This window comes from Panthera onca, chromosome B2 (assembly GCF_046562875.1).
Source record: "Panthera onca isolate mPanOnc1 chromosome B2, mPanOnc1 haplotype 2, whole genome shotgun sequence".
NCBI classification, from domain to species: Eukaryota; Metazoa; Chordata; class Mammalia; order Carnivora; family Felidae; genus Panthera; species Panthera onca.
In genome coordinates, this window is record NC_138343.1 from 15,155,372 (window position 1) to 15,180,892 (window position 25,521).

General features: G+C 45.8%; 1 protein-coding gene, 1 long non-coding RNA gene and 1 pseudogene across 9 annotated transcripts in view; 2 read left to right on the forward strand and 1 right to left on the reverse strand.

Moving 5' to 3' along the window:
• SIRT5 (sirtuin 5) overlaps positions 1 to 12,946 on the reverse strand; it is a 39,859-nt gene extending 26,913 nt beyond the window's left edge. The window contains exons 1-4 of one of the 8 annotated variants that reach the window (XM_060614780.3): positions 12,051 to 12,242; positions 6,586 to 6,710; positions 6,208 to 6,357; positions 2,251 to 2,384 (exon numbers count right to left, since the gene is read on the reverse strand). In XM_060614780.3, coding sequence (XP_060470763.1) covers positions 2,251 to 2,384; positions 6,208 to 6,322 — 249 coding nt within the window. In that variant the 5' untranslated portion in view covers positions 6,323 to 6,357; positions 6,586 to 6,710; positions 12,051 to 12,242. Of the gene's footprint in view, positions 1 to 2,250; positions 2,385 to 6,207; positions 6,358 to 6,585; positions 6,711 to 6,881; positions 6,931 to 9,313; positions 9,497 to 12,050; positions 12,245 to 12,402; positions 12,556 to 12,780 lie in introns of those variants that run through there. The other 7 variants (XM_060614779.3, XM_060614776.3, XM_060614778.3 and 4 more) reach the window with 7 other exon arrangements.
• LOC145715486 (uncharacterized) lies at positions 6,912 to 8,483 on the forward strand. The gene is made up of 2 exons (XR_014137692.1): positions 6,912 to 7,315; positions 7,354 to 8,483. It is a non-coding gene; the product is annotated as an uncharacterized LOC145715486 (long non-coding RNA).
• A 4,148-nt stretch (positions 12,947 to 17,094) lies between the features above and the next one.
• Positions 17,095 to 25,521, forward strand: part of LOC144616453 (NADH dehydrogenase [ubiquinone] 1 alpha subcomplex subunit 8-like) — a 51,432-nt pseudogene continuing 43,005 nt past the window's right edge.

The window sequence follows — 25,521 nt, forward strand, 5'->3', positions numbered from 1 at the left end:
GCAGGGCTCGAACTCACGAACCCTGAGATCATGACGTCGGCCCAAGGTGGACGCTCAACCGAGCCACCCAGGCACCCCGACCTTGGCATTTTTTAAAGCCAAACCCCTTTCTGAGGTTATCAAACCATCTCCTGCACTAAAGTCTCCAGCTTTAGGTCCTTTGCTTTCTTTGTGCTCTAAGTTGTCATAGAATGATGTCACTTTCTCCCGAATCAGCTTAGTCCACAGGTATGCCTTTCTTACGGCAATCCTGAAACCGTATAGAAGCTGCGTTTTCTTTTTTTTTTTTAATGTTTATTTATTTATTTTTGAGAGCGAGCAAGTACGAGCGGGTGAGGGGCAGAGAGAGGGGGAGAGAGAGAGAGAATCCGGAGCAGGCTTCGAACTGTCAGCGTGGAGCCCGATGGCGGGGCTCAAACCCACAAACTGTGAGATCATGACCTAGCTGAGATCAAGAGTCAGATGCTTAACTGACTGAGCCACCCAGGCGCCCTAAAGCTGCATTTTCAATATGAGATACAAACATATTTCATCCAAAGTGCAAGGTTTTTGCACCTGCTGGTATAGCTACAGCAATGGCTTCATGAATTTCCTTTTATTTTTTCTTTTCTTTAAAAATTTTTTAGTGTTTTATTTATTTTTGATACAGGGAGAGACAGAGCATGAGTGGGGGAGGGACAGAGAGTGAGAGTGAGAGAGAGAGAGAGAGAGAGAGAGAGAGAGAGAGAGGATCCCAAGCAGGCTCTGTACCGTCGGTGCAGAGCCCAACAGGGGGCTCGGATCCACGAACTGTGAGATCGTGACCTGAGCCAAAATCAAGAGTTGATCACTTAACCACCTGGGCCACCCAGACATCCTGTGTCACACCATATTTTAAGCAGATATTCGCAACACGTGAGCTCACGGCAACAGCCACAGGAGGTGGCTACGAAATCACTACAGAGGTACCGTGTGCACTGCAGTTAGTTTTACGTGGTTATGATTTAACACTGTATCTTCACATGTGTTTACGTTGCTCTAGACTACGAATGGCACCATATAGGCTCTGCATTTGCGTGCCTAAGTTCTGGCAAATTCTTCTTTTTGCAATAAATTTGAATGGTAGTAAATGATAAAAGACAGACTGGTATCCACATGTATTTTATGCATTCACGACATGCCTAACTTTGTCTTAGATTTTTAGAAATGTCTAGGTTACGGGGCTCATGTGAGAGTTTTTTCAAACTGTCGCAAATCTCTAAAAAGTTTTACGGTACGTATAAAAAAAATCCGCACGTAGGTGGATCTGCACAGTTCAAACCTGTGTGGTTTGAGGGTCATCTGTATATTATACCATAATACAAGTCTGTTTTTAAAAAGTCCGTGCCCATAGTTTCCATTCTAATGGCCTTCGTATAAAGTTTTTTTTTTAATGTTTTTATTTATTTTCGAGACAGAGAGAGACAGAGCATGAACGGTGGAGGGGCAGAGAGAGAGGGAGACACAGAATCGGAAGCAGGCTCCAGGCTCTGAGCCATCAGCCCAGAGCCCAACGCGGGGCTCGAACTCACGGACCGCGAGATCATGACCTGAGCCGAAGTCGGACGCTTAACCGACTGAGCCACCCAGGCGCCCCCGTATAAAGTTTTTAAACGTCGAACCCTAAGCTTTCAAAACTGCAACTTTGGTTTCAAACATGAAAGTTCACAGGAACTTTAAAAATTTGTAATACTTGGGGTGCCTGGGTGGCTCAGTCAGTTAAGCATCTGACTCTTGGTTTCAGCTCAAGTCATGATCTCACGGTTCGGGAGTTCCAGCCCCACGTCGGGTTATGAACGGACAGTGTGGAGCCTGCTTTGGATTCTCTCTCTCCCCTTCTTTCCTTGCCCCTCCCCCACTCGTGCTACCTTTGTCTCTTTCAAAATAAATAAATACACTTAAGAACTGTGTTAATACTTAATTTCAAGATCTATAGAAAAGTAATGAGCTATGCTTAGCACGACTTTTCTGATTCCACTTTAAGTTCGAGAAGAAATCGAAATTGTTACACGAATAAATGAGATCTGTACATATCTACAAAGTAAGGAAAGTGGCTGCTTTGCTTATGCCTGAGACCCTAATCATACAGACTTTGTGTTGAGGCCAAAATGAATAAGGACAAGAGTCATGGTCAATTTCAAATCTTTTTTCCCTCTGGGCCAGGCATCAGGCTCTGAGTCAAACTGTGCTTCCTTCAGTAGAACCTCTCGGTATTCTGGAAACATCACTCACCTGAGCTTGCCATGTTCTCCAATAGCCCCCAGCTCCTCTGAAGGTCGGAACCCCACTTTCAGCACTAACGCCAGCCCCCGAAATGACGACTATGTGCTTTGCTTTTGCAAAAAACTTCCGAAAATCAGCCATACCTAAAGAGAGCATAAAATCTTTATAAATCCACTGTACTGTTTGGACATTTATATTCTGTATCAATCGTTCGTATTTTGACTTGACCTTGCAAGAAATTAGATTTTAGGATACCCAAATAAGAATCATTCCGATGCCATGAAGATGCCACCCGTGGGGCCTGATGTGAGACCGTATAGCGTCTTAAGAAAGAAGCAGGAACGGGGAGCCTGGGTGGCTCAGCCGGTTGAGCGTCCGACTCTTGATTTTGGCTCAGGGCAGGATCTCACGGGCTCGTGGGTTCCAGCCCTGCATCAGGCTCTGCATTGTCTGCTCGGATTCTCTCTCTCCTTCTCTCTCTCTCTGCCCCTCCCCCACAGGCATGCTCTGTCTCTCTCCAAGTAGATAAACTTAAGGAAAAAAAAACAAAGAAGTAGGGGCTTCAGGCACATGACACTGGCTTCCGATCTCAGCTCTGCCTCCCATCCATCCGCCTGTGAGATCCGATGCAAACAAGTGGCCTCTGCTGCCCTAGCTGTTTGATGTGCACAGTACTGCCTTCCCCAGAGCAGGCTCTCGCAGGGGTTCTTAGCAGCTAATGGATGGGACGCATCCTCCTTCCTAACAGTAAAAACAAGCTAGTGTAGGAGGGTTCACCTCAGGCCCACTGGACCCTAGAGTCTTCCCTTCCTCCCCAGATCCCCTTCCCTTTGGGGATCTTGCTAATTGCAGCGTCCCCTCGGCATCATTACAAGCTGAGGGTGAGGCTCCCTCCCCTGTGAACAGATGCTCGGCTCCAAACCTGGACCATGTTCTTTACAACTCAAGCAACAGCTGGATCTTTCAGCAAGACATCACCAGGGACTTGGGGTCACAAAAAGCAGGTGAACCCAGAGCATAACCGGAGAGCAGGTCACAGACTACGGCTGGCTCGCTGTCTGGGATGGGGGGCCTTGTTCTGCACCTCCAGGCCTTCTCCCTCTCCAGCTCTGACCAACAGAGGCAGCAGCAACCATCCTTCAGTGAGGGCGCACCACGCCCCAGGCTCCACACCAAGCACTGTGAGTGGACCACCAGGGAGAGTCCGCCCTTGCAATAAATGTCCTCGTCCCTGGTTAAGAGTGACTTGGTGACGCCATTGAGTGGTGCTGGGGCCCCTGGAGGCCGGGCCCAAGCGGTGCAGAGCTGAGCACAAGCTGCCAGGAGAAGAGAAACTCCCCCTTCTGCCCTCCCGCTGGAGAAGCAAAAGCCGGACCAACACTGCTTGTGGCCCCTTGACACTGACGTCTTCTGGAAGTGGCTAACCTGGGCTCCTGCTCTGCAGATTCTGGCAAAAGTGCAAACGAGTTCTTCAGCGGATGCAGACAGAAGGTTTTCTGGTCTCCTGCTGGAGGCAGTGGTGACCAAGGTTGACCCCTGGACGGGATGAGCATCCCCTGAGAGATGGCGCCCATGACAGGAGGATGGGAGAAAGGAGAAAGGATAGCAGGATGGGGGTGGAGAGACAATGAACTTAGACATGAAAGGAATGTGACTTCATTCTGTGCCCCAGGCTGGGAAGACAGATCCTGCTGGTTTCTCATACATCCAAGACGCCTCCCTTACAAGCCCAGAGTCACCTCCACGCCTGGCCCAGGGTGAGAATCTCAATAAAGACCCAACCTGCCCTCCCCGTCCCTTCCTCTCCGGCTGCTGGTAAGAATGCACAGGGAGTGAAAACAGACTCTCAGAAGCAAAGACGCAGAGGCTCACTACTCCCTCTCCTACCACATTCCTGAAGCTTCTCCGGGACCACGTTTCTGGCAGCACAAATCTCAAAGGACTGAAGATGGTGCTGGCACACTGTTCCTGGGGTATAACCAGCCCAACCACCATTTGCCAACCACACCAAAGCTCAGCCCACGCTCACGTCCCTTTCGGAGATAGACCACTGTGAGAAATGAGGCCCACTAAAGCTGACCAACCAGGAGAAAAGGAACCCCGTCTGGGTAGATTTGGGTTTGCAGTCTGATCTAATCTCCTGAAAGAACAAGATGCTTCATAAGAAAACGGGCAAGTATTTTACTTGGGGGTATTTGTGCGACTCCTGGGTTCAAACCCTACAAAGATCCTCAAGGACTTCAAAGTTCACCCATAAAACTTTCTCCAGCTCTAAGAGTCTTTTTCACCTGAAATGTAAACTCTTGTCATCCCACTGATGAAAAGATCCCAGGTCCAAGTGACTCCTTTAAAAGGTCCCACTTTAAAAGCAATGTCTAGAAACAAAAAGGGCAACTTAGGTTTGGTTCTTGGAAAACAGGATGTAAGATATAATACATTAACGTGGTGCGAAATCCTAAAAGAAGAAAAAGGAAGAGGAGAAAAGAAAAGAAAAGAGAAGAGAAGAGAAAAGAAAAGAAAAGAAAAGAAAAGAAAAGAAAAGAAAAGAAAAGAAGACAAGAAAAGAACATTTCCTAACACAGCAGGACACTTTGCACTTCCAAACCCAGACGGCCCGCTCTGGGCAGAAGCCAGGCACAACCGTGGGTCTCACTACAGCCTCTAGCAGCCTGCCCTGTTCTCCACAGCCAGGACCACCAAGGGATTGGGTTCTTTTTATTTCTGAGGGTGGGCAAAACAGAAGCAGGGGCCGTTATGTCTGAGCACACTTGCAGGATTAGAAAAATCCAGAAGTTGAAAATGAGGCCAAAAGAGGTCAGCTTGGCCTTTCAATGCCACCCTGAATTCAGCACTCTTGAACAGGCTCATCCAAGGTCCTTTTAGTATATAAATCTGTTAGACTCTATACTCCCTGCAGACTAAGGGCCCCAGGTAGAGATACAAATCCTACCTCGGGGCGCCTGGGTGGCTCACTTGGTTAAGCGTCCAACTCTTGATTTCAACTCAGGCCATGATCTCACAGTTCATGAGATGGAGCCCCACATCGGGCTCTGTGCTGCCATCACGGAGCCTGCCTGTAACTCTCTCCCTCTCTCTCTCTCTCTCTCTCTCTCTCTGTCTGCCCCTCCCCAGCTTGCTCTCTCTCTCAAAATAAATAAGTAAACTTAAAAAAAAAGTCGTTATCAAGGGGTGCCTGGATGGCTGAGTCGGTTGAGTGTCCGACTTCCGCTCAGGTCATGATCTCATGGTTCGTGGGTTTGAGCCCCGCATCAGGCTCTGTGCTGACAGCTGGGAGCCTGGAGCCTGCTTGGGATTCTGTGTCTCCCTCTCTCTCTGCCCCTCCCCCACTCGCACTCTCCCTCTCTCTCTCTCTCAAAAATACACATTAAAAAAAAATTTTTTTTTTAATCTATCTCTGAAGTAGAAAATCTACTCCACATTACCCTGTAGGACAGTCTCCTGCTTTCCCCTCCTGCTGAGAGGTGAGGATTTTAAAGTACAAATCAGGGCGCCCAGGTGGCTCAGTTAGTTGAGCATACGACTTCAGCTCAAGTCACGATCTCACAGTTTGTGGGTTTGAGCCCCACGTCGGGCTTTGCGCTGACAGCTGGGAGCCTGCTTAGGATTCTCTCTGTCTCTCTCTCTCTGCCTCTCCCCTCCCCTCTCTCTCAAAAATAAACATTTAAAAAAAATTTAAATGCAAATCTTATGTGAGAAGCTTGAATGCAAACATTCTGGGAGAAGCAATAAAATGTCTTCAATGGGCTTGCACTTGACCTACTAGGAGATGATCCCAGATCCTGACCTGCAGGGGGCTTGCCTGAGGGCAGGAGGGCAGTGTGGCTTTCTCTAAAATCTTGCCCAGCACCCACTCCACTACAGACATTACCCCCTCAAAGTGTAGGAACGTTCAGGTACTTTAAATTCCACCGGAGATAAAGGAGTGGCAGGCTGAGAAAGACCTACTTGAACTTGGTCGAGCCATCGTCGGGCAAATCCGGGTTCTGGTGGAGACTGGAGACTTCAGTCCACTATGCAGCCAGGAGAGTAATCGACAGGGGACAATCTGAAGAGGTTGCATCAGGTTTTCTTTGTAGTCCTAACTCCAGAGATGGGCTTCAGAAAAAAAACACAGACACAAACAGAAACAGTCAACTTCTATTTCTACACGTGTATATAAAAGTAAGAAGGCCCTTGACAAAAATCATTAGTAACAGATCTTGAGGGCAATGCATCCTCTAAAGCAACGGTTTCCAGTCTGTGTTTTCAAGCTGTTCCTGGTGCCCTGGAGCAGTGGTTCTCAAAGACAGGTCCCCAGACCAGCAGCGGCACCTGAGATCTTACTAGAAATTGCAAAGTCAGGGGCTCCACCGCAGATCCACTGATTCAGAAACTTTGCAGGTGGGGCCCCCGTCTGTCTCCAAGTGATTCTGATGAATGTTCAGGTTTGAGAACCGCTGCCCTAGAGGCTTGGGAAGGGGTAAGATGTGAGAATTCATTCAGAAAACAAGTTCTTCTGCTTTTTAAAACGTATGAAAAGGTAAGAAAAAGGTGTGTCTTCTCAACTTTGGGTCAAAAGACAGTTTCTACGAGAAGGTAAACTCTAACTGAGAACAGAACGAGGCAGGGAAGACACATACTATGACAACGAATGGGATCAAGATGACATCAGGTCAAAGGAACTTGTGACTTAAAGCACAGTTAGTAGATTCTTATCCATCCCCGAGGAAACGTATAAAAGGGAAACAGACACAGAGAAAGACAATATTTAGATCAATGACATCAAAAGGGTAGTTGGCAGGGCTGACTTCTATCTAGAGGGCAAACTGTTGGATAGACTCAGAATGAAAAAGTCTGTAGATCCAGAAAATAGAAAAAGAACACATTTACCAAAACTTCATAATCCCTTTGGAAGACAACCTATCAAGATTACAGGCGCTGGGAAGGCAAGCTGGTGCAGCCACTCTGGAAAACAGTCTGGAGGTTCCTCAAAAAACTAAAACCTTACAACCCAGCAACTGCACTACTAGGCATTTCTCCACGGGATACAGGTGTGCTGTTTCGAAGGTGTGCTGTTTCGATTTGCCCGACGATGGCTCGACCAAGTTCAAGTGCACCCCGATGTTTATAGCAGCACTATCAACAACAGCCAAAGGATGGAAAGAGCCCGAATGTCCAATGGATGAATGGATAAAGAAGACGTGGTATATAGATACAATGGAGTATCACTCGGCAATCAGAAAGAATGAAATCTTGCCATGTGCAACTACGTGGATGGAACTGGAGGGTATTATGCTAAGCGAAATTAGTCAGTCAGAGAAAGACAAAAATCATATGACTTCACTCACATGAGGACTTTAAGAGACAAAACAGATGAACATAAGGGAAGGGAAACAAAAATAATATAAAAACAGGGAGGGGGACAAAGCATAAGAGACTCATAAATATGGAGAACCAAGAGGGTTACTGGAGGGGGTGTAGGAGGGGGTATGGGCTAAATGGGTAAAGGGCACTAAGGAATCTACTCCTGAAATCATGGTTGCACTATATGCTAACTAATTTGGATGTAAATTTTAAAAAATAAAAAATAAAATTAAAAAAAAAAAGATTACAAGTGCATTTTTCCCTTTGCCCTAGCAATCCCAAGTGAGGAAATTTGTAAAACAGGGAGACTTGCCCACATCCAAAATGATGAATCTGTAGGTTGTTCTTTAGATCAGTTTGACTAACAGCAAGAGACTGGAAACAACCTAACTGTCCACCTGTGGGGGACGAGTTCAGTAAACACAATGGCACAGTCACAACATGCAGCTTGACAAAAAAGAAGGTACGTATGATTCTACCAATATGACATTTTGGAAGGGACAAAACCATGGGGACAGAAAGTATGTCATGCTCACCTGAGCAGGGAGGCGTGAATACACAAAGGGGCACAAGGGGATTTTGGGGGGGTGATGGAATTGTCCTACAAGTTGATTATGGTGGCGGTTATGATTGTTGTCTGTCAAAACCCACAGAACACTACATGAAAAAAGGGTTCATTTTCCTGTATGTGAACTATAAAATAGTTTAAAAAATAAAAGTAATGGGTATAGGGTTTCAGTTTTGTAAGATAAAGAGAGTTCTGGAGATTGGTTATGTAACAACGTGAATGTACTTACTGAACACTGTTGAACTGTACCCTTAAAAATGGCCAAGATGCTAAGTGTTACGTTATGTGTCGTTTCCTACAATTTTTTTTTTTTTTAAAAATGGGGGCGCCTGGGGGGCCCAGTCGGCTGAACGTCCGACTTCAGCTCAGGTCATGATCTCACAGTCTGAGAGTTTGAGCCCCACGTCAGGCTCTGTGCTGACAGCTCGGAGCCTGGAGCCTGCTTCGGATTCTGCGTCTCCCTCTCTCTCTCTGCTCCTCCCCTGCTCATGCTCGGTCTCTCTGGGTCTCAAAAACAAATTAAAACATTTAAAAAAATTTAAAAAACACACAAATGAACCAAGTGATCACATGTGATTTGCTGGCTGATTCAGTATTTAGAAGCAGACGGCTCCCTGACTTCAGAGTGAGGGCCGGTATCAGCTGAGCAGAGGATGTTTGGAGAGGTTAGAAATAAATGTCTGGAAGATGAGGCTCAAAACTCTGTTAGTGCCAAATCAGACTATTTAATTCCACAACTCACTCCGGTATGCAGATGTCCCATGTTAATAAATAAATAAATAAATAAAGACATTGTCTCTAACCTTTTTTTTTTTTTTTTTTTTTTTAACATAAGCACCATACCCAATGTGGGGCTTGAATTCACAACCCGGGTTCAACAGTTGGATGCTCTACCGACTGACCCAACCAGATGCCCCAAGACAGCCTCCCTAACCTGGAGAGACGTCTCCAGAATATAAATACTGTTTTGTAAGAGAAAGGGGATAGGAGGTACCAGAGTGCTACGGCACCACAGTACTCGTTGGCATTTGCGTTAAAAACGTGGAAGAATTCCCAACTAGTAAGTGAAAAGAGTTGGAGGTGGGGTGGGAAATAGGATGTCTGGAGACACGAGGGGAAGCAGGGATCCACCATACTTGCCTCTGTATGTTGTTTACGGTGCGAGTAAAACACACCTGTAGCTGGGCAGGTTGCGGGGAGAGAGAAACACCATGGAGACCTACGGGGGGTCTCAGTAACAGCCTTCGAAAGGATTTATTACAGGATCGAGGCGTGTGTTAGGAAGGTCAAGCAGGGTTCACGGAAGCGGGACCGCGTTCTGGACTGGATGCGGTCAGAGAACACGATGCCTTGGTTATTTTAGTGGATCTTACCGAAAAGGGGCAATGAGGAAAAAGGGGCTGGCACCACGACTGGTCAAGAAGCTGCAGTCCCTCGTATCAGCCAGGGCAGGAGAATGTTTTGTCATTTTTGTGGCTTGGGAGACGTGCTTGTTTTTGTCTGGGTTCAGACCTAATCACTGAGCTGTCTTGTTTTCGTCCTGTTTCACCGCCGGTCACAGGGTGGCCTTGTGTGATGTCGGTGTTCTGGGAAATTATTTATGTTCAACAGCAGAACACCAGGGTCCATCACACGGTGCCAGGACAAAAACATGGAGGCAAACCCAACGTCCATCAGCTTACAAAGGGGGTAAAAACACTGTGGTTCGTCCATACGATGAAACACTCGCCTACTTCTTGTCAAAGACATGTAGCTAGCTTCTGAATAAACGTCTCTTGCACAAGGGTCTCAATGATGAGTCTTCTACTAAATAGCTATGAAATGAAAACAAATCTTTTTTTTCCCCCTATTTTTTCTTTAAAAAAAAATGTTTATTCATTTTGAGAGAGAAAGAGAGAGCCCGGGTGAGCAGGGGAGGGTCGGAAGGGGAGAATCTTGATTTCTGCTCAGGTCATGATCCCAGAGTCCTGGGATCCAGTCCCGGGTTGAGTTCCACATGGAATGTGGAGCTTGCTTGGGATTCTCTCTTCCTTTCTCTCTCTCTCTCTCTCTCTCTCTCTCAAATAATAATCATCACAAAGTAGAAAAAAGTTTTACTTGATCATATTTCAATATTTCCCAAAATCACTAGTTTCTATTTTCTTTGCCCAGGAAATGCAATCAGCAAGTACTTCTTGGGAAGATAGCTTTAGGTCTTATGTGAATTATGCCAAATGTCACACACACACACACACACACACACACACACACATATATATGCATGTATACATACACTCAAGGACTATAATACAATTAAAATACTTTCTAAACATCTATATTCTTTGTATTGCAAATCTTTTATCGTACTAACTTATCAATTTATTAGTAAAGTCTAAGTTTTCCTTTTTTTAAATGTTTATTTTGAGAGAGAGGGAGAGAGGGAGAGAACTAGCAGGCGAGGGACAGAGAAAGTGGGAGAGAGAATCCGAAGATGATAATGCAGAATGTGACATGGGGCTCGAACTCACAAACCGTGAGATCATGACCTGAGCCAAAATCAAGAGTCGGACGCTTAGCCAACTGAGCCATCCAGGCGTCTCAGAATGCAAGTTTTTCATTGTCTATCGGAAGTAGTCAATCAGTGAGATAATTTCTGGTCTCACAAAACCCACTCCGCTTCCTGTTTTATTGGTGAACATCTCACATGATGTTTTTAATGAGTGTAGGAACCATTTTGCTAAGTTTTCCGTTAATTTAAAAGATGTTCTGCAAATCTTTCAGTGAATGTGCAGACTAGAGATTAAATACAGCAGTGCCACCTGAAACTTACTTCCCAGATTGGAAATGCTCAGAACATAAGACTATTTTCAAGATACTCCCACAAAGTATTTATTGGAAATATCTTCTGTGCCAACATTTATCTGCTTTTCGGGGGTGGGGGGGCTGGTCGGAGTGGTCTACCTTCTACAAGCTTACGACCCTGTTCAAGTGTAAAAGCAAATTCCTCTAAGCAGCACAGTCCACGGATGTGCTGAGTCGGAGAATGGAGAACTCCATTACTCTGCCTTTTATCTTCAGGGTGGGAGACAGACCACAGGGGAGAAAATAAACTAACTCATCAAACAGTCATTGGGAGCTTTCTGGGTGCAGGACTGGTTCCCCAAACACTGACATTCCTCTGGGTGAATGGCAGTTCCCTGTTTAACCAGACTTTTGAAATCACCTACTGAATTAGAAGAAAAGAACAACGTCTCTCTGTTCCCTGCGTATTTTTCAACGCTGAAAAATACTATAAATGAAAGGCTCCATCAGGAAGTCAAGAGAAAAACACTGATTTAAAATACGTAAGTATATGGCAAAGGAACTGCAAAAACTGACACAAATAATTTCTGAAACCCTAGGAGTTAAGTGCAATGTACCAGTCCCCACTAACACACTTATTCCCTCACCCCTCTACCAATTGCTCTTGTCAAGACCACCAGTGACTTCCATCCACCTTGCTAAACCCAATGGTCGTCCGGATCCTCTTACTTGGCCACGTCCAGCCTCTGACCCATTTGATCACTTCTACAGGAAACATTTGCTCCTTCTGGTTTCCAGGCACCACACTTTCCAGATTTTCCTCCTACCTCCCTGGGTCTCCCATCCGCCCCTCCAATGTCCAACAGGCGCTCCCACCTCACACAGCCCCGCCTGAGCTCCAGAACCTTCCCCACACCTTCTCCGCGCAAAGCCTTAAGGCATCGTCTCCTTGAACCTGACCTCTCCCTTTCACATCTCACACCCCAGTCTGGCCCAGGCCACCATCATCTGCGACCCGGGCTGCTGCGGTGGCCACACTGGCTCCACTCGGAGCCCCCCTGCGGCTCCCCCTACAGAGGGGGCCCGCCAGGCCCACCTGATCCGGCCGAGTGACTTTGAACCTCGCTTCCTGCCCCCTCCCTCGTCTCTCGGGCGGCAGGTGCCCGCGAACTGTGCCACCACCGGGCTCGGGGCTCCGCACGCGGCGCGGCCCCGCCCGGGGAGCCTCCTGGGGTCCTCCCGCAGAAGCGAGCTCCGCTCCCCTCCCCCTCGCCCTCCCACCCGTCGTGGGCCCCGGAAGAGGGGAGCGCGCATGCGCCCGCCGGCACCGCCCCCCGGCCCGCCTCGGCCGGCGGAGCTTCGAGTCCGCTCCGGTCGGTGCTGGGCTGGGACCCCCGGCGGGGAGCGGAGGACGGGCCGCCGAGCCCGCGGGCCGCGCGGAGACGCACCTGCCGGAGGCGGGAACGGCGGCGGCGGCGGCGGCCCTGACGCAGGGGGCGGGCCGTGGAGGCCGCGGGGCGGGCCGGCCACCTGCCCCGCTGCAGCGGCCCCTGCCGGACACCCAGTCTGGCCGCGCTCGCGAACGGCGGGGGCCACCCCCGCTCCTGTCTGTCCGCCAGCGACGGTCGCTTTGCGCGACCGCGGAGCGGAGCCGGGGGCGGTGTCTTGCCGCGTCTTTGCGCGCTTCCCCGAGGTGTCGTGAATTACTACCCGCTTTCGTCCGGCCGGATCACACAGCTTCCGGACAGAGCACTTCAAACACTGGAAAACGCAATCTCCAAAGATGGTTAGCCGGGTTTCCGGGCAGCGACCCCTGAGATCTTTACCTGGGTGTCCCAAGGGAACAGTTTGAGGGTCTCTAGGGCAGGGTGTCCCAGGTGGCTCCACGTGTCTGATTTCCCTTAAAATCGCTCAGGTTTCTTCCTTTTGATTCAGGCTGACCACCAGCACGAGCCTTCTTGCAGTAGAACTGCCTACGGGTGTGCCTGTGGATCTGAACCGGAAGTGGCCTGAGAACCTGGGTGCAAAAAACGTTACCTTGACATTTGTTTTCTGGTGTCAGACCTCAACCACTTCCTAGTTTGGCTGGAAATTCAGCCTACTTTGGAAGCCTCTCTTGCTCCTGTAGGCTCTCGCAGCCCCTCAGGGGCTTAGGGAATCCAAGGATATGGGAGGAGGGCCTCACATCTAACTATTTCCCTCCCCCACCCCCCCCCACGTGTATGTGGCACTTACTTTGTGATAGACACTTGTAAGCGCTTAACATACCTTAGCCAGTTTCTTTCTTTCTTTTTTTTTTTTTTTTTTGAGTTTATTTATTTTGAGACAGAGAATGCATGGGAGGGGCAGAGAGAGAGGAAGAGAGAGAACTCCAAGCAGGCTCTGTGCTGCCAAATACAGAACCGGTCACTGGGCTTGAACTCACGAACTGTGAGATGGCTGACCTCAGCCAAAACCAAGAGCCAGGATGCTAACCTACTGAGGCGCCCAGGTGCCCATCCTTAACCAGTTTAAATCTTCCCTGTTATCCCTACTTCACTGGTGGGGAAATAGAAACCCAGGGAAGTGATGCCCGAGGCAGAAAAGCTGTTGATAGAGCTAAGATTCGAACCTAAGTGCTTTAGCTGCAGATACAAAGGTCGGGGCTTCCACACACACTTTCTCTTACTACAGTGTTGTTCCATGGTTTCGTGTGCATGTGAGATTAGCCTTTGAGTGTTCATCCTTTCCTACATTCAGATACTGGGTGCAGGGAGCTGGGGCGGGAGAGGGGGGGCAGTGCCCTTCCCTGCAACCTTTCATGGTTTCAAGGCCCAACATGTAGCCCTCTGCCTCTGCCCACATGTTCACCCACCTCTGGGGCGTGGCCGTCCATCAAGGTCCAGGAGTCTCCTCCCTGCAGCAACCCTCCCTACCAACCCCTCAACGCCATCCCTTCTTCCAGACTTGGATGAGCTGACGGTTCCTCCTGAAGCATCATTAGCTACTATCCTTGCCATCTTTCAAGCAACTCCCGCTGAATCTCCCGATGGCCTTGTTCTTTCAAAACAAAGACTGTCCCCTCTTCCTGAAACGTTCTTTCCCTATTCCCTCAAGAGTAACTCCTCTCAACCTTCCCGGCCCCCCTCAGTCGTAACTTCCTCAAGGAAGCCTTCTCTGACCCCAGCTCTCCCCCCAATGTGTGAGATCCCTTGTTCCTGATCCAGGCTCTTACAGCACTACAGCAATTATCCCAGTGAAGGTTTCAAATGCACTGCTGTTTATTGGATTCCATTGTCTCCCCTCCACCAGGCTGTAAGCATCCCCGAAGATGACCTTTTTGTCTTTCTTTGCTCACAGTGGTATTTCCAGTGCCTCACAGGGCCTGACAGTGGATATTCAATTTATTAATTCAATTAATATGTGTCACACGAGTAAATGAGCAACCTCACAGGAAAAGCAGCCTAGCATGGAGAGGAGAATGGCTTGGCTGTCTTTACCAAAATGAAGAAGTAAATTACTTTTTCCTTTCACGTTGCTTAGGAGTCCCGAGCAGCACAGAACAAAGCAAAAGTAAACAAGCAAAAGCAGTTTATCGATTAACTACCTGTTTGCAGAGGTTTTCCTGGCATAATGAAGGAGGTGATATAAGAATTTAGGAGTACATACGCTAGGCAGTAGAATCTTGCCTCCTCCCTTTAGTGAAATTCAGACATGCCAAACTTTCCCTCTGGGAAGAAAATCTCCCCCCCCCCCCACTCTGACTTTTTTTAAATGTTTATTTACTTTGAGAGAGAGAGAGGGATTATGCATGCGTGAGCAGGGGAGGGGCAGAGAGAGAGGGAGAAAGAATCCCAAGGAGGCTCCACGCTGTGAGATCATAACCAGAGCCAAAATCAAGGGGCACCTGGGTGGCTCAGTTTGTGAGATTGAGCCCCAAGTTGGGCTCTGTGCTGACAGCATGAAGCCTGCTTGGGATTCTCTCTTTCTGCCCCACCCCCTGCATGTGCGAGCTCTATCTCCCCCTGCCCACCTCAAATTAAATAAACATTTTAGGAAAAAAAGAGAAATCAGGCTTTGGACACTTAACCAACTGAGCCACCCCAGGCACCCCATGTATATTCTGTCCGAGTCGCTCACTTTGCTGATTGCCATGCTGCCTCTTAAGGGTGGACTGTCCTCTTTAAGCTCTGGTGCAAATGTAAACATGGATGTAAACATCTAGACTTGGCGTCCTTCACCGATTGACTGATTTTGACATGCTTAGGAGAAAGCTACAAGTTTCTAAGGGTTTTACTCAGTACTAAGGGAGAACAACAAGAAAATCGACATCAAGACCGCAAAACTAGAAGAGATATAAACACCATCCAGAAATGGTGCAAAACCCCAGCCGCGTAGATGATACATTTCCCAGCTCTAGTCTGTTTCCACAATCACACGCCGATGTGACGCTCATCCCCCCATCTACCCCCCGGCATCTTGGGCCCTGTGTGGAGAAAGGCAAGAGAGCAAGAACGGGTCTGCACAGCCCCTCAGGTTCTTCAGGTTTCGGTATGAGGCCCGAGGAGTGGTTAGCGCAAAGAACGGCCTTGCCCTCGGAGGGATCCCACACACACAGCATCCAGGGCTTTGGCTTTCACTTCCGTCAGCTGGTCAGTCCATCTGCATACAATACAGCTGCATAGGATATAGCAAAACAGCTGTGAGTGGTGGAAGGCAGGAAATGAGGGGTGCAGGTGTTTGCATGCTCTGTGGTGCGGGAAGCCAGGTTATGAGGAAATGGTTATATCAGACAGCAATCTGGAACAACGAGGGCGCAATCTTCTAGTAGTTGGATGGCGAGGTGTAGGGGAGTCAGTGCCCTTATTCCTAATGTCTGTGATAATTAATAAAGGGAAACTTCACTAAAGTCCAGAGGGCAGAAGGGGAGCCCTTATCACTCAACATCAATTACAAGAATTGTCAATTTCAGGTTCCAACAAAGAATGGCCAATAGGGAAGAATCCCCAATGACAGGCGCCAACAGGGAAAAGATGTGCATTGCACCTCTACTCCTGCAACCCAGCCAATGAGAAGCCTTCATCACCCTGAACTCTTGCCTTTGTCCAGTGGACTTTCATTCAAAACAGCCCCTTCCAGGGCACCTGGATGGCTCAGTCTGTTAAGCCTCCGACTCTTGATTTCGGCTCAGATCATGATCTCGCAGTTCATGAGTTTGAGCCCCGCATTGGGCTCTGCATTGACAGTGTGGAGCCTGCTTGGGATTCACTCTCTCCCTCTCCTTCTGCCCCTCCCCTACTCGTGCACGTGCTTGCTCGCTCTCTCAAAGTAAATAAACGTTAAAAAAAAAAAAAAAAAAAACCACTTCCAACTTCCTCCTTCTCCATAAAATAACATTTCTTTCCTCTCTTTTGTTGGACGTGCCTGTGGTTTGCTGCAGATTGCTGTGTCAAATTGCAATTCTCCACTTCGACTCCAGAATAAACCCATTTTTGCTGGTTTAAAATAACTGCTTCGTTTTTAAGATTAATGTATCCAAGAGCCCTGTTCTTTCTTTTCATGTTTAGAACATCCATGTTTTGGGGCGCCTGGGTGACTCAGTCAGTTAAGCGTCTGACTTCGGCTCAGGTAATGATCTCATGGTTCGTGAGTTCAGGCCCAAAGTCGGACTCTGTGCTGACAGCTCAGAGCCCGGAGCCTGCTTCGGATTCTGTGTCTCCCTCTCTCTCTCTGACCCTCCCCCATTCATGCTCTGTCTCTCTCTATCAAAAATAAATAAACATTAAAAAAATTTTTTTTTAAACCTGCCCATTTCTGAAAGCCAAATTCTATTGGTATTTTTTAAGGGATCAAGTTAAATTTATAAACTAACATGGGGGGAATTGACAGATACTTACGATATTGAGTTTTCCTACTCAAAAACAGTATCTACTTAGTTTGAAAACATATATGCGCCCTTATGTTTATTGCAGCATTATTTACAATGGCCAAGATGTGGAAGCAGCCCAAATGTCCATGGATAAATGAATTTCTACATATAGAAATATTACCTAGCCATAAAAAAAGAATAAAATTTTGCCACTTGCAACAACAAGAAGTACCTAGAGGTTGTTATGTTAAATGACGTAAGTCAGACAAAGAAAAACACGGGTACCGCCATCATGCCAGGGAGAGTGGAGCTCCGCAGTCTGGGGGATCCGAAAGGGTAGGAGGTGAAAGTCGGTGCTCAAAGCTGAGGCTCATCACTATGGAGTTCAGCGTGATAAGCCTAACAATGAGTTCATGCTGTGCCATTGGAAAGAGAACGACTCCAGGCAGTGTTTAGAGGAATGTGAGATCATCAACAAATGTGCTCTGGACTTCTTCAAACAGATCAAGCTTCACTGTGTAGAGCCTTTTACAGAAGCTTAAACTAGAGGTGCCTGGGTGGCTCAGTCAGCTGAACGTCTAACTTCAGCTCAGGTCATGATCTCACAGTTGATGGGTTCAAGCCCCGCGTCAGACTCTGTGCTGACAGCCCGGAGACTAGAGCCTGCTTCAGATTCTGTGGCTCCCTCTCTCTCTGCCCCTCCCACCCCAAAAGTAAATGAACATTAAAAGAAATAAAAAACAAATAAAAATAAGAAGGTTAAACTTGCATTGATTATTCCAGCCTGCATTTAACTCTGCTGGTGTTGCAAACAGCAGACCAAGTTTGACAAGCATGTGCCGGACAAACTGGGCTGGGTGTGACATGACCCGAAAGAGCGGTCAAAGTCACCCAAGTGAAAACAGATCAACCTTTCCCGGAGAATCTCAAGACCAAGAGCAGAGGCCAACCCCGAGGTGGAAGGAGAACTGAAGCCTCCCAAATATGGCAGCCGCCATGTTTTCTGGACCAGGTAGAGAGGGGTCCATGGCCTGCACTCAGTCACAGGTCCAGACGACCACTGATGACACTCCCATGCTGTTTGCATCGACCAATAGAATGTCCTTTCTGGGATTATAAACTTTAAAAAGTTAATTCATGTGACTTGGCAGTTATTCTATACCATTTCCCGGCCATTAAAATTTTTAAAGGGAAAAAAACCCAAAACCAGAAACAGACTCATAAATACAGAGGACAAACATAGTTGCCAAGGGGGGGAGGTGGTAGAAGAAGTCAGAGAAATGGGTGAAGGGGATGAAGATTACAAACATCCAGTTAGTTATAAAATAAGTCATGGGGATGAAAGGTAAAGTAGAGAGAATATAGTCAATAATATTGTAATAACTTTCCATGGTGACAGATGGTAAGCAGACTTATCGTGGTGAGCATTTCAAAATGTATACAATTGTTGAATCGCTATGTTATCACCTGAAACTAATATAATATCGTATGTCAACTACACTTCAACTAAAAAAAATATATGCCTTTTCATTTATTCAAGGCATCTTTTAAATCTCCCAAGAGCCCTTACATTTTTCTTCATATATAGTTTTCCCACATTTCTTGTTAAATTATTCCTATTTTATCTTGAAATTCTGTTATTGGAGTTAACCGTTCAAAAAGCCCTCTCACTGCAGAAAGTCCTCTTTACACGAAGAATCCAACAAAAGAAGTACCAAGACAATAGGAGGTTAAAAGCTAAGGAACGTGGGAATAAAAAGGAAGTGTCCAATATTCTACCACATTAAATTGACTGGGCAAGTTTGACCTCCCGATTTAGTCTCCTCCATCCCCCCATTGGCACATCCATCCATCCATCCATCCACTTATTCATTTATCAGTCGTGTGCCAACCATGGCTAGGCCTCTAATCAGAGCAATGGATAAGAACTAACAGCACCAGCAGAGATAACTATGCACGGATCAAATAATAAAATTCTGCCATCAAACATATACTGTGTTGTATCTTTGGCCCTCGGCCTTTCTCAACACATTAAGCACTAAAATTTAGAATCTGCTTTTCTTTATTTAATTTTTTTGACCTCCAATAAATAGCTGTGCGGGGTACTTAGTATAAAAGTCAACATTCTCTCTCAGAGCATGAAGCATTTTGTAATAACCTGCCATCGGGGTGTTTGACAAGTTTACTGTGAGATGTCAAGGCAAGTCGAGGCAAACCACCTCTAACTACCATACTTCTAGATTAACTAGATTGGTGGGAAGCAAAAACATCCTCAAGAAACAAAGAGAAAAGGTCTTGTGGTTTCCATGTAATCTGACATATGCCTGTCCATTTTTTGTTATGTAGTTTGCAGATATTTATTTTAAGAACCTATTTGATCACTCGTACCGCCCGGTTTGTGATCATCACGGGTGTGTGTATGTGAGTTTGTTGTAGGCAATTCTACAAGGCTTAAGAATCCAGGGTCCATAGCTTCTGTTCTAGCGTCTTGAGTCTCAGATTTTTTACCTTTTAGATGGGACTAACAATGCCCCTTCTTACTAGATTCTTGTTAGGAGCAAGTGAAATAATGTCAACAGAGGATTTAACACAGGGCCTGGTGTAGCTACACCCAATAAGCAGTTGCCCAGTTGCTATTAATTTACTGCTATTAATTTACAACTAGCAGTTGCTATTAATTTTACTACTAGAAGGTGGAATCACCTTCTAGATTGTATTTTGAAAGCATACCCACGCCATCATTACCAGCGCTTGACCCCTTTATTTGTGCTGTGTCATCAACCTCCTTGAAAGAGATACAGCACCTCAACCCTCTTGGGAAGGTATGAACCAAACATTAATCAGATTCTGAATTTTGCTTTATGGAAAACAGGTGTGGTTCTGGGAACAGCGGCCTCAACAACACCTGGGAGCTCGTTAGAAATGCAGAAACTCGAACCCTATCCCAGACCTCTCAGTCAGAATCTGCATTGTAAGAAGATCCCTGGGTTGATTTCCAGAAACTTCAGAGTCTGAGAGGCCCTGACATTGTTTACCTACCAGTGGAGACAAAGTTATTATAAACAGCTGCTGCCCCTAGAGCAGGGGTAACGCGGTGTTATATAAGAAAGTCACAGCATCCTTGTTCCTGCCCAGTGGAAGGCTGATCTGTTCTTTTGCCGAAACTCCAAACGAGAAATTATATTTCTCACCAAAAAGAGCAAATGAAACACCCATCCTGTAGTTCAGCGCATGCAAGGGACACAGAATGCTAATCTACAGGAGGAGGAAAGCTGAATACAGAGCAAACCAAGGCACTTGACCTTGGACGTTAAGGAATCAGTGGCTGACATTGATGAAGTTTCCTTGGAAATGTAATTGATCAAACTCCAATAGAAAGAGCTCTGGATTATTTTTTTAATGTCTGCACATTCCAGCAGTATGTGAGGAGTTCATTTACTCCACATTGTCTCCTGTGCTTAGTATTGTCAGCAGTTTCAAAGGCATCCTATTAAGCGTAAGGTGGCATCAAATTGTGATTTCCATTTCTCTAACGAATAACCATCCTGAGCATCTCTCCACGTAGTCATTTTCTGTCCACTTTTGGTGAAGTGTCCATTCAAATATTTTGCCTCTTGTAAAAAATTAGGTTGTGACATTAAATTAAAATTAAGTTTAATTCAAAATTTTAAATTTAATTAAATTATTTTTTACAAGAGGCAAAATATTTCATTAATAAAGTTGTGACATTCTTTAGCCAGATACTTGTTTATAAGTATTTTCTCTGCTGCTCATCCTTCCATTATCTTACACGCATCTTTCAAGGAGCAGACCTTTTTCAATTTTGACGAAGTCCAATTTATCAACAAATTCCGATGGCTTATGGCTTGATTTGTGTCCCCTAAGTAATCTTTGCCTCAGCCCAAGTCACAAAGGTGCTTTTCTATGCTTTCTTCTGGAAGGGCATTGGCTTCCATGGTAGCCGCTAGTCAAATGTCAAATTTAAATTTAAATTAATTAAAATCGAATTAAATAAAATGACCAATTCAGTTTCTTAGTCACATTAGCCACATTTCAAGTGCGCAAGAGCCACTTGTGGCTACTGGCTATTGTATTGAACACCACAGGATAAGAAAACATTTTCAGCATTACAAATGTTGCTGTAGAAGACTAATAGGTTTGGGTTTTACAATCAGATCTGTGATCCATTTTGAGCCAGCAATCTCACTCCTGGGTATTTCAAGAGAAATGGAAAATACATCCACAGAAACATCTCTAGACTAATGTTTAAAGCAGCTGTATTTTTTTTTTGTTAATGTTTATTTTTGAGAGAGACAGAGACAGAGACAGAGCACAAGCAAGGGAAGGGCAGAGAGAGAGAGAGGGAGACACAGAATCCAAAGCAGGCTCCAGGATCTGAGCTGTCAGCACAGAGCCCGGTGCGGGGCTCGAACTCACAAGCTGTGAGATCATGACCTGAGCTGAACTCGGACGCTTAACCGACTGTGCCCCCCAGGTGCCCCACAGAAGCTGTATTCTTAAAAATTGTTTTTAAATGTTGATTTATTTTTGAGAGACAGAGCATGAGTCGGGGAGGGGCAGAGAGAGAGAGAGAGACACAGAATCTGAAGCAGGCTTCAGGCTCCAGGCTTCAAGCTGTCAGCACAGAGCCCGATGCAGGGTTCCATGCAGGGTTCGAACTCAGGAACCATGAGGTCATGACCTGAACTGAAGTTGAACACTCAACCGACTGAGTGTTCAACCCACTGTAGGCTCCCCTACAGCAGCTGTATTCTTAATTGCCAAAACCCGGAAACAATCCACATAACCATCAACTGTGAATGGATAAACAAATCCGTGGTGCAGCCTTGCAAGGAGATCTAGGCAGCAATAAAGAAGAACAAATGAATAACATAGGTAACAATGGGGGTGACTCTCAAAAGCATTATGTTAAATGAAAAAAGCCAAACTCAAAAGGCTACTACTTACTCTGTGGTTCTATTCAGATCATACTCTGGAAAAGGCAAAACTCTCGGCATAAAAATTAGATCAGTTGCCAGGGGACTGGGGTGGAGTAAGAGATTGATTATACAGAGGCATGAGAACGTTTTGCATTTTGGCGACAGAGAAATATTCCAGATCTTCATTGTAGTGGGGATTATACGACCACATATGTTTGTCAAAATTCCTAAAACTGTTCACTTGAAAAGGGTCAATTTCACCGGAAGCGTTTATTATCCCACAGTTTCTAGAGGTTAGGGATTTGGGAGCAGTTTAGTTGTGTGGTTGTGGCTTTGATCTCCCGGCTCAAATGTCAGCTGGGGTTGCTGTCATGTGAAGGCTTGACCAGGGCTTGTGGATCTTCATGTTAAGCTGTTCCTGTATTCTTTTTTTTTTTTTTTTAATTTTATTTTGTATTTTTTAAAATTGACATCCAAATTAGTTAGCATCTAGTGCAACCATGATTTCAGGAGCAGATTCCTTAGTGCCCCTTCCCCGTTTAGCCCATCCCCCCTCCCACAGCCCGTCCAGCAACCCTCAGTTTGTTCTCCATATTTATGAGTCTCTTCTGTCCCCTCCCCCTGTTTTTATTTTTGCTTCCCTTCCCTTATGTTCATCTGTTTTGTCTCTTAAAGTCCTCATGAGTGAAGTCATATGATATTTGTCTTTCTCTGACTAATTTCACTTAGCATAATACCCTCTAGTTCCATCCACGTAGTTGCAAATGGCAAGATTTCATTCTTTTTGATTGCCAAGTAATACTCCATTGTGTGGAGTATACTCATCTTCTTCTTTATCCATTCATCCATCGATGGACATTTGGGCTCTTTCCCAACTTTGGCTATTGTTGATAGTGCTGCTATAAACATGGGGGTGCATGTGTCCTTTCGAAACAGCCCACCTGTATCCCGTGGAGAAATACCTAATAGTGCAATTGCTGGGTCGTAGGGTAGTTCTACTTTTAGTTTTTTGAGGAATCTCCATACTGTTTTCCAGAGTGGCTGCACCAGCTTGCATTCCCAAAGCTGTTCCTGTATTCTTTTTTTTTTTTTTTTAATTTTTTTTTCAACGTTTTTTATTTATTTTTGGGACAGAGAGAGATAGAGCATGAACGGGGGAGGGGCAGAGAGAGAGGGAGACACAGAATCGGAAACAGGCTCCAGGCTCCGAGCCATCAGCCCAGAGCCTGACGCGGGGCTCGAACTCACGGACCGCGAGATCGTGACCTGGCTGAAGTCGGACGCTTAACCGACTGCGCCACCCAGGCGCCCCTGTTCCTGTATTCTTGATCTACAGAGACTGTGGGATAATGAATGCTTTGTTTCTTTTTTCTTTCTTTTTTTAAATTTTTTTTTAATGTTTTTTATTTTATTTTTGAGACAGAGAGACAGAGCATGAGCAGGGGAGGGTTAGAGAGAGAGAGAAACACAGAATCCGAAGCAGGCTCCAGGCTCTGAGCTGTCAGCACAGAGCCCGACGCGGGGCTTGAACTCACAGACAGTGAGATCGTGACCTGAGCCAAAGTCGGAAGCTCAACCAACTGAGCCACCCAGGCGCCCCGTGAATGCTTTGTTTCAAGCCACTATCTTTTGGGTTAATTTGTTACACAAAGGTAGGCAAGTAATATACCTATCAATGACAGAGAGAAAAGGGAAGGGCCCAAATCAAGAGAAATAACGTAGTGCCACTAGGGTTTGGGTAGGAGAGGCAGCCTCTGACCCTCTGAGCTCAGCTGGGTATCTCTACGGCAGGGGACAAGGTATTCAACTAGGCAGGGTTAAAGAGGAGTTCCTCTGATGTTTTGGGGAACAGGGAAGGAGAATCAGGCATAAGATAAGAAGAAAGTAATCGTCACTCTTGCCACTTTCCATGCGTCTAGGCTTGGTGCAGGTGCAGGGGTCTTTGAACTTGCTCATTTGCTCCATAATGGATGTGCATGGTAGAAGGGGGAATGTACCACCAAGAAAGTCATATCTGGTGGACTGGACGGGGACTGGGAGCTCAAAAGAAGAAAGAGCAATAAACACAGAGCCTCTGAGAGTGAATTCATTCTAAGGGAAGACAAAGTCAGGCACCCTGAACCAGCCTTAGCAACAAGACTAAGGTTTGGAGGAGGGCAGAAGTTTCAGGTAGAACCCAGTGGCCATTACATGAGTCTGCCTCAGCCCAGTCCTCTTGACAACCTAGGAACTCTAAAGAGGAAAAAGCTTGTGTAAAATGAAAGCACTCAGCTCATCCAACTCTGTAATGCCTGGGGGCAACAGGTCTCTCCCGGGGGCCTGGAAGGACATAAACCAAGGACAGCAGTGCTTACAAGTCATTACCCATTACATGGGAGAAATGACGTGCCAACGATGAACAAGTAGGCTATTAAGTGGCGGGTGGGGCTGATCATCTTGCGGAAATGGGCAGTGGCAGGAAGGAGCTTGGAGATGTCTACAAATGTAAAAAGGAAGGCAAGGGGTGCCTGAGTGGCTCAGTTGGTTGAGCGTCTACCTCTTGGTTTTGGCTCAGGTCATGATCTCATAGTCAGTGGGTTCAAGCCCCTCATTGGGAGCTGCGCTGACAGCACGGAGCCTGCTTGGGATTCTCTCTCTCTCTCCCTCTCTCTGCACCTCCTTTGCTTACTGGCTCTCTCTCCCAAAATAAATAAATAAACATTTTTTTAAGAATTAGAAAAAAGAAGACAAATACTTGGGAAAAAAACAACAAGAATACTGGGATACTATAGTTATATAAGTGTGGGCTTATAAGTGTGACTAACAAAATATGTCTAAATAGTAAAGTGACCTGATTTGTACCCTCAGTTGGTGAGGTCTAGGGACATTCCAGGTATAGAAAAATAGTGGTCTGGTTCTTCATTGTGAGCCACAGAAACCAATTCTGGCTAGTTGAATTAGAAAAAAAAATATTTTATTAGAAAAGATATTAGATAAATACAACTACAATAATGTGTTAGCGATTAATAAGATAAAGAGATGTAAGTTGTGACATCAAAAACACAAAACATGGGAAGGAAGAGAGTAAAAATGTAGAGCTCTAGCATCCATTTGGACAAGTTGTTATTCACTTAAAATAGACTGTTATAAATATAAGTTGCTTTATGTAAGCCTCTGGCAACCACAAAGCAAAAATCTACAGCAGATACGCAAAAGATAAAGAGAAAGGAATCTAAGCATATCACTACAGAAAAGCATCAATTCACAAAGGAGGGGAGCATGACACAAAGAAGGGAACAAAAGCACAAAACAGCCAGAAAACACTTAGCAAAATAGTAATAAGACCATACCTATCAACAATTACTTTCCTTTTTTTTTTTTTTTTTAAAGTAGGCTCCAAATCCAGCATGGAGCCCAAAGTGAGGTTTGAACTCATTACCCCAAGATCAAGACCCAAGCTGAGATCAAGGGTCAGATGCTTAACCCACTGACCCATCCCGGTGCCCCTCAACAATTACTTTAAGTGTAAGTGGACTAAATTCCCCAATCAAAAGACATAGAGTGGCTGAATGGATAAAAATTTAAACAAATAAAAAAACAAGACTCAACTATATGCTGCCTGTAAGAGACCCACTTCAGCTTTAAGGACACACATAGACTGAAAGTGAAGGGGTGGAAAAGATATTCCATGCAAATGGAAGCCAAAAGAAAGCTGGAGCAGCTATGTCTATGTTGGATGAAACAGAATTTAAATCAAAGACTGTAACAGGAGACAAAGAAGGGCATTATATAATGATAAA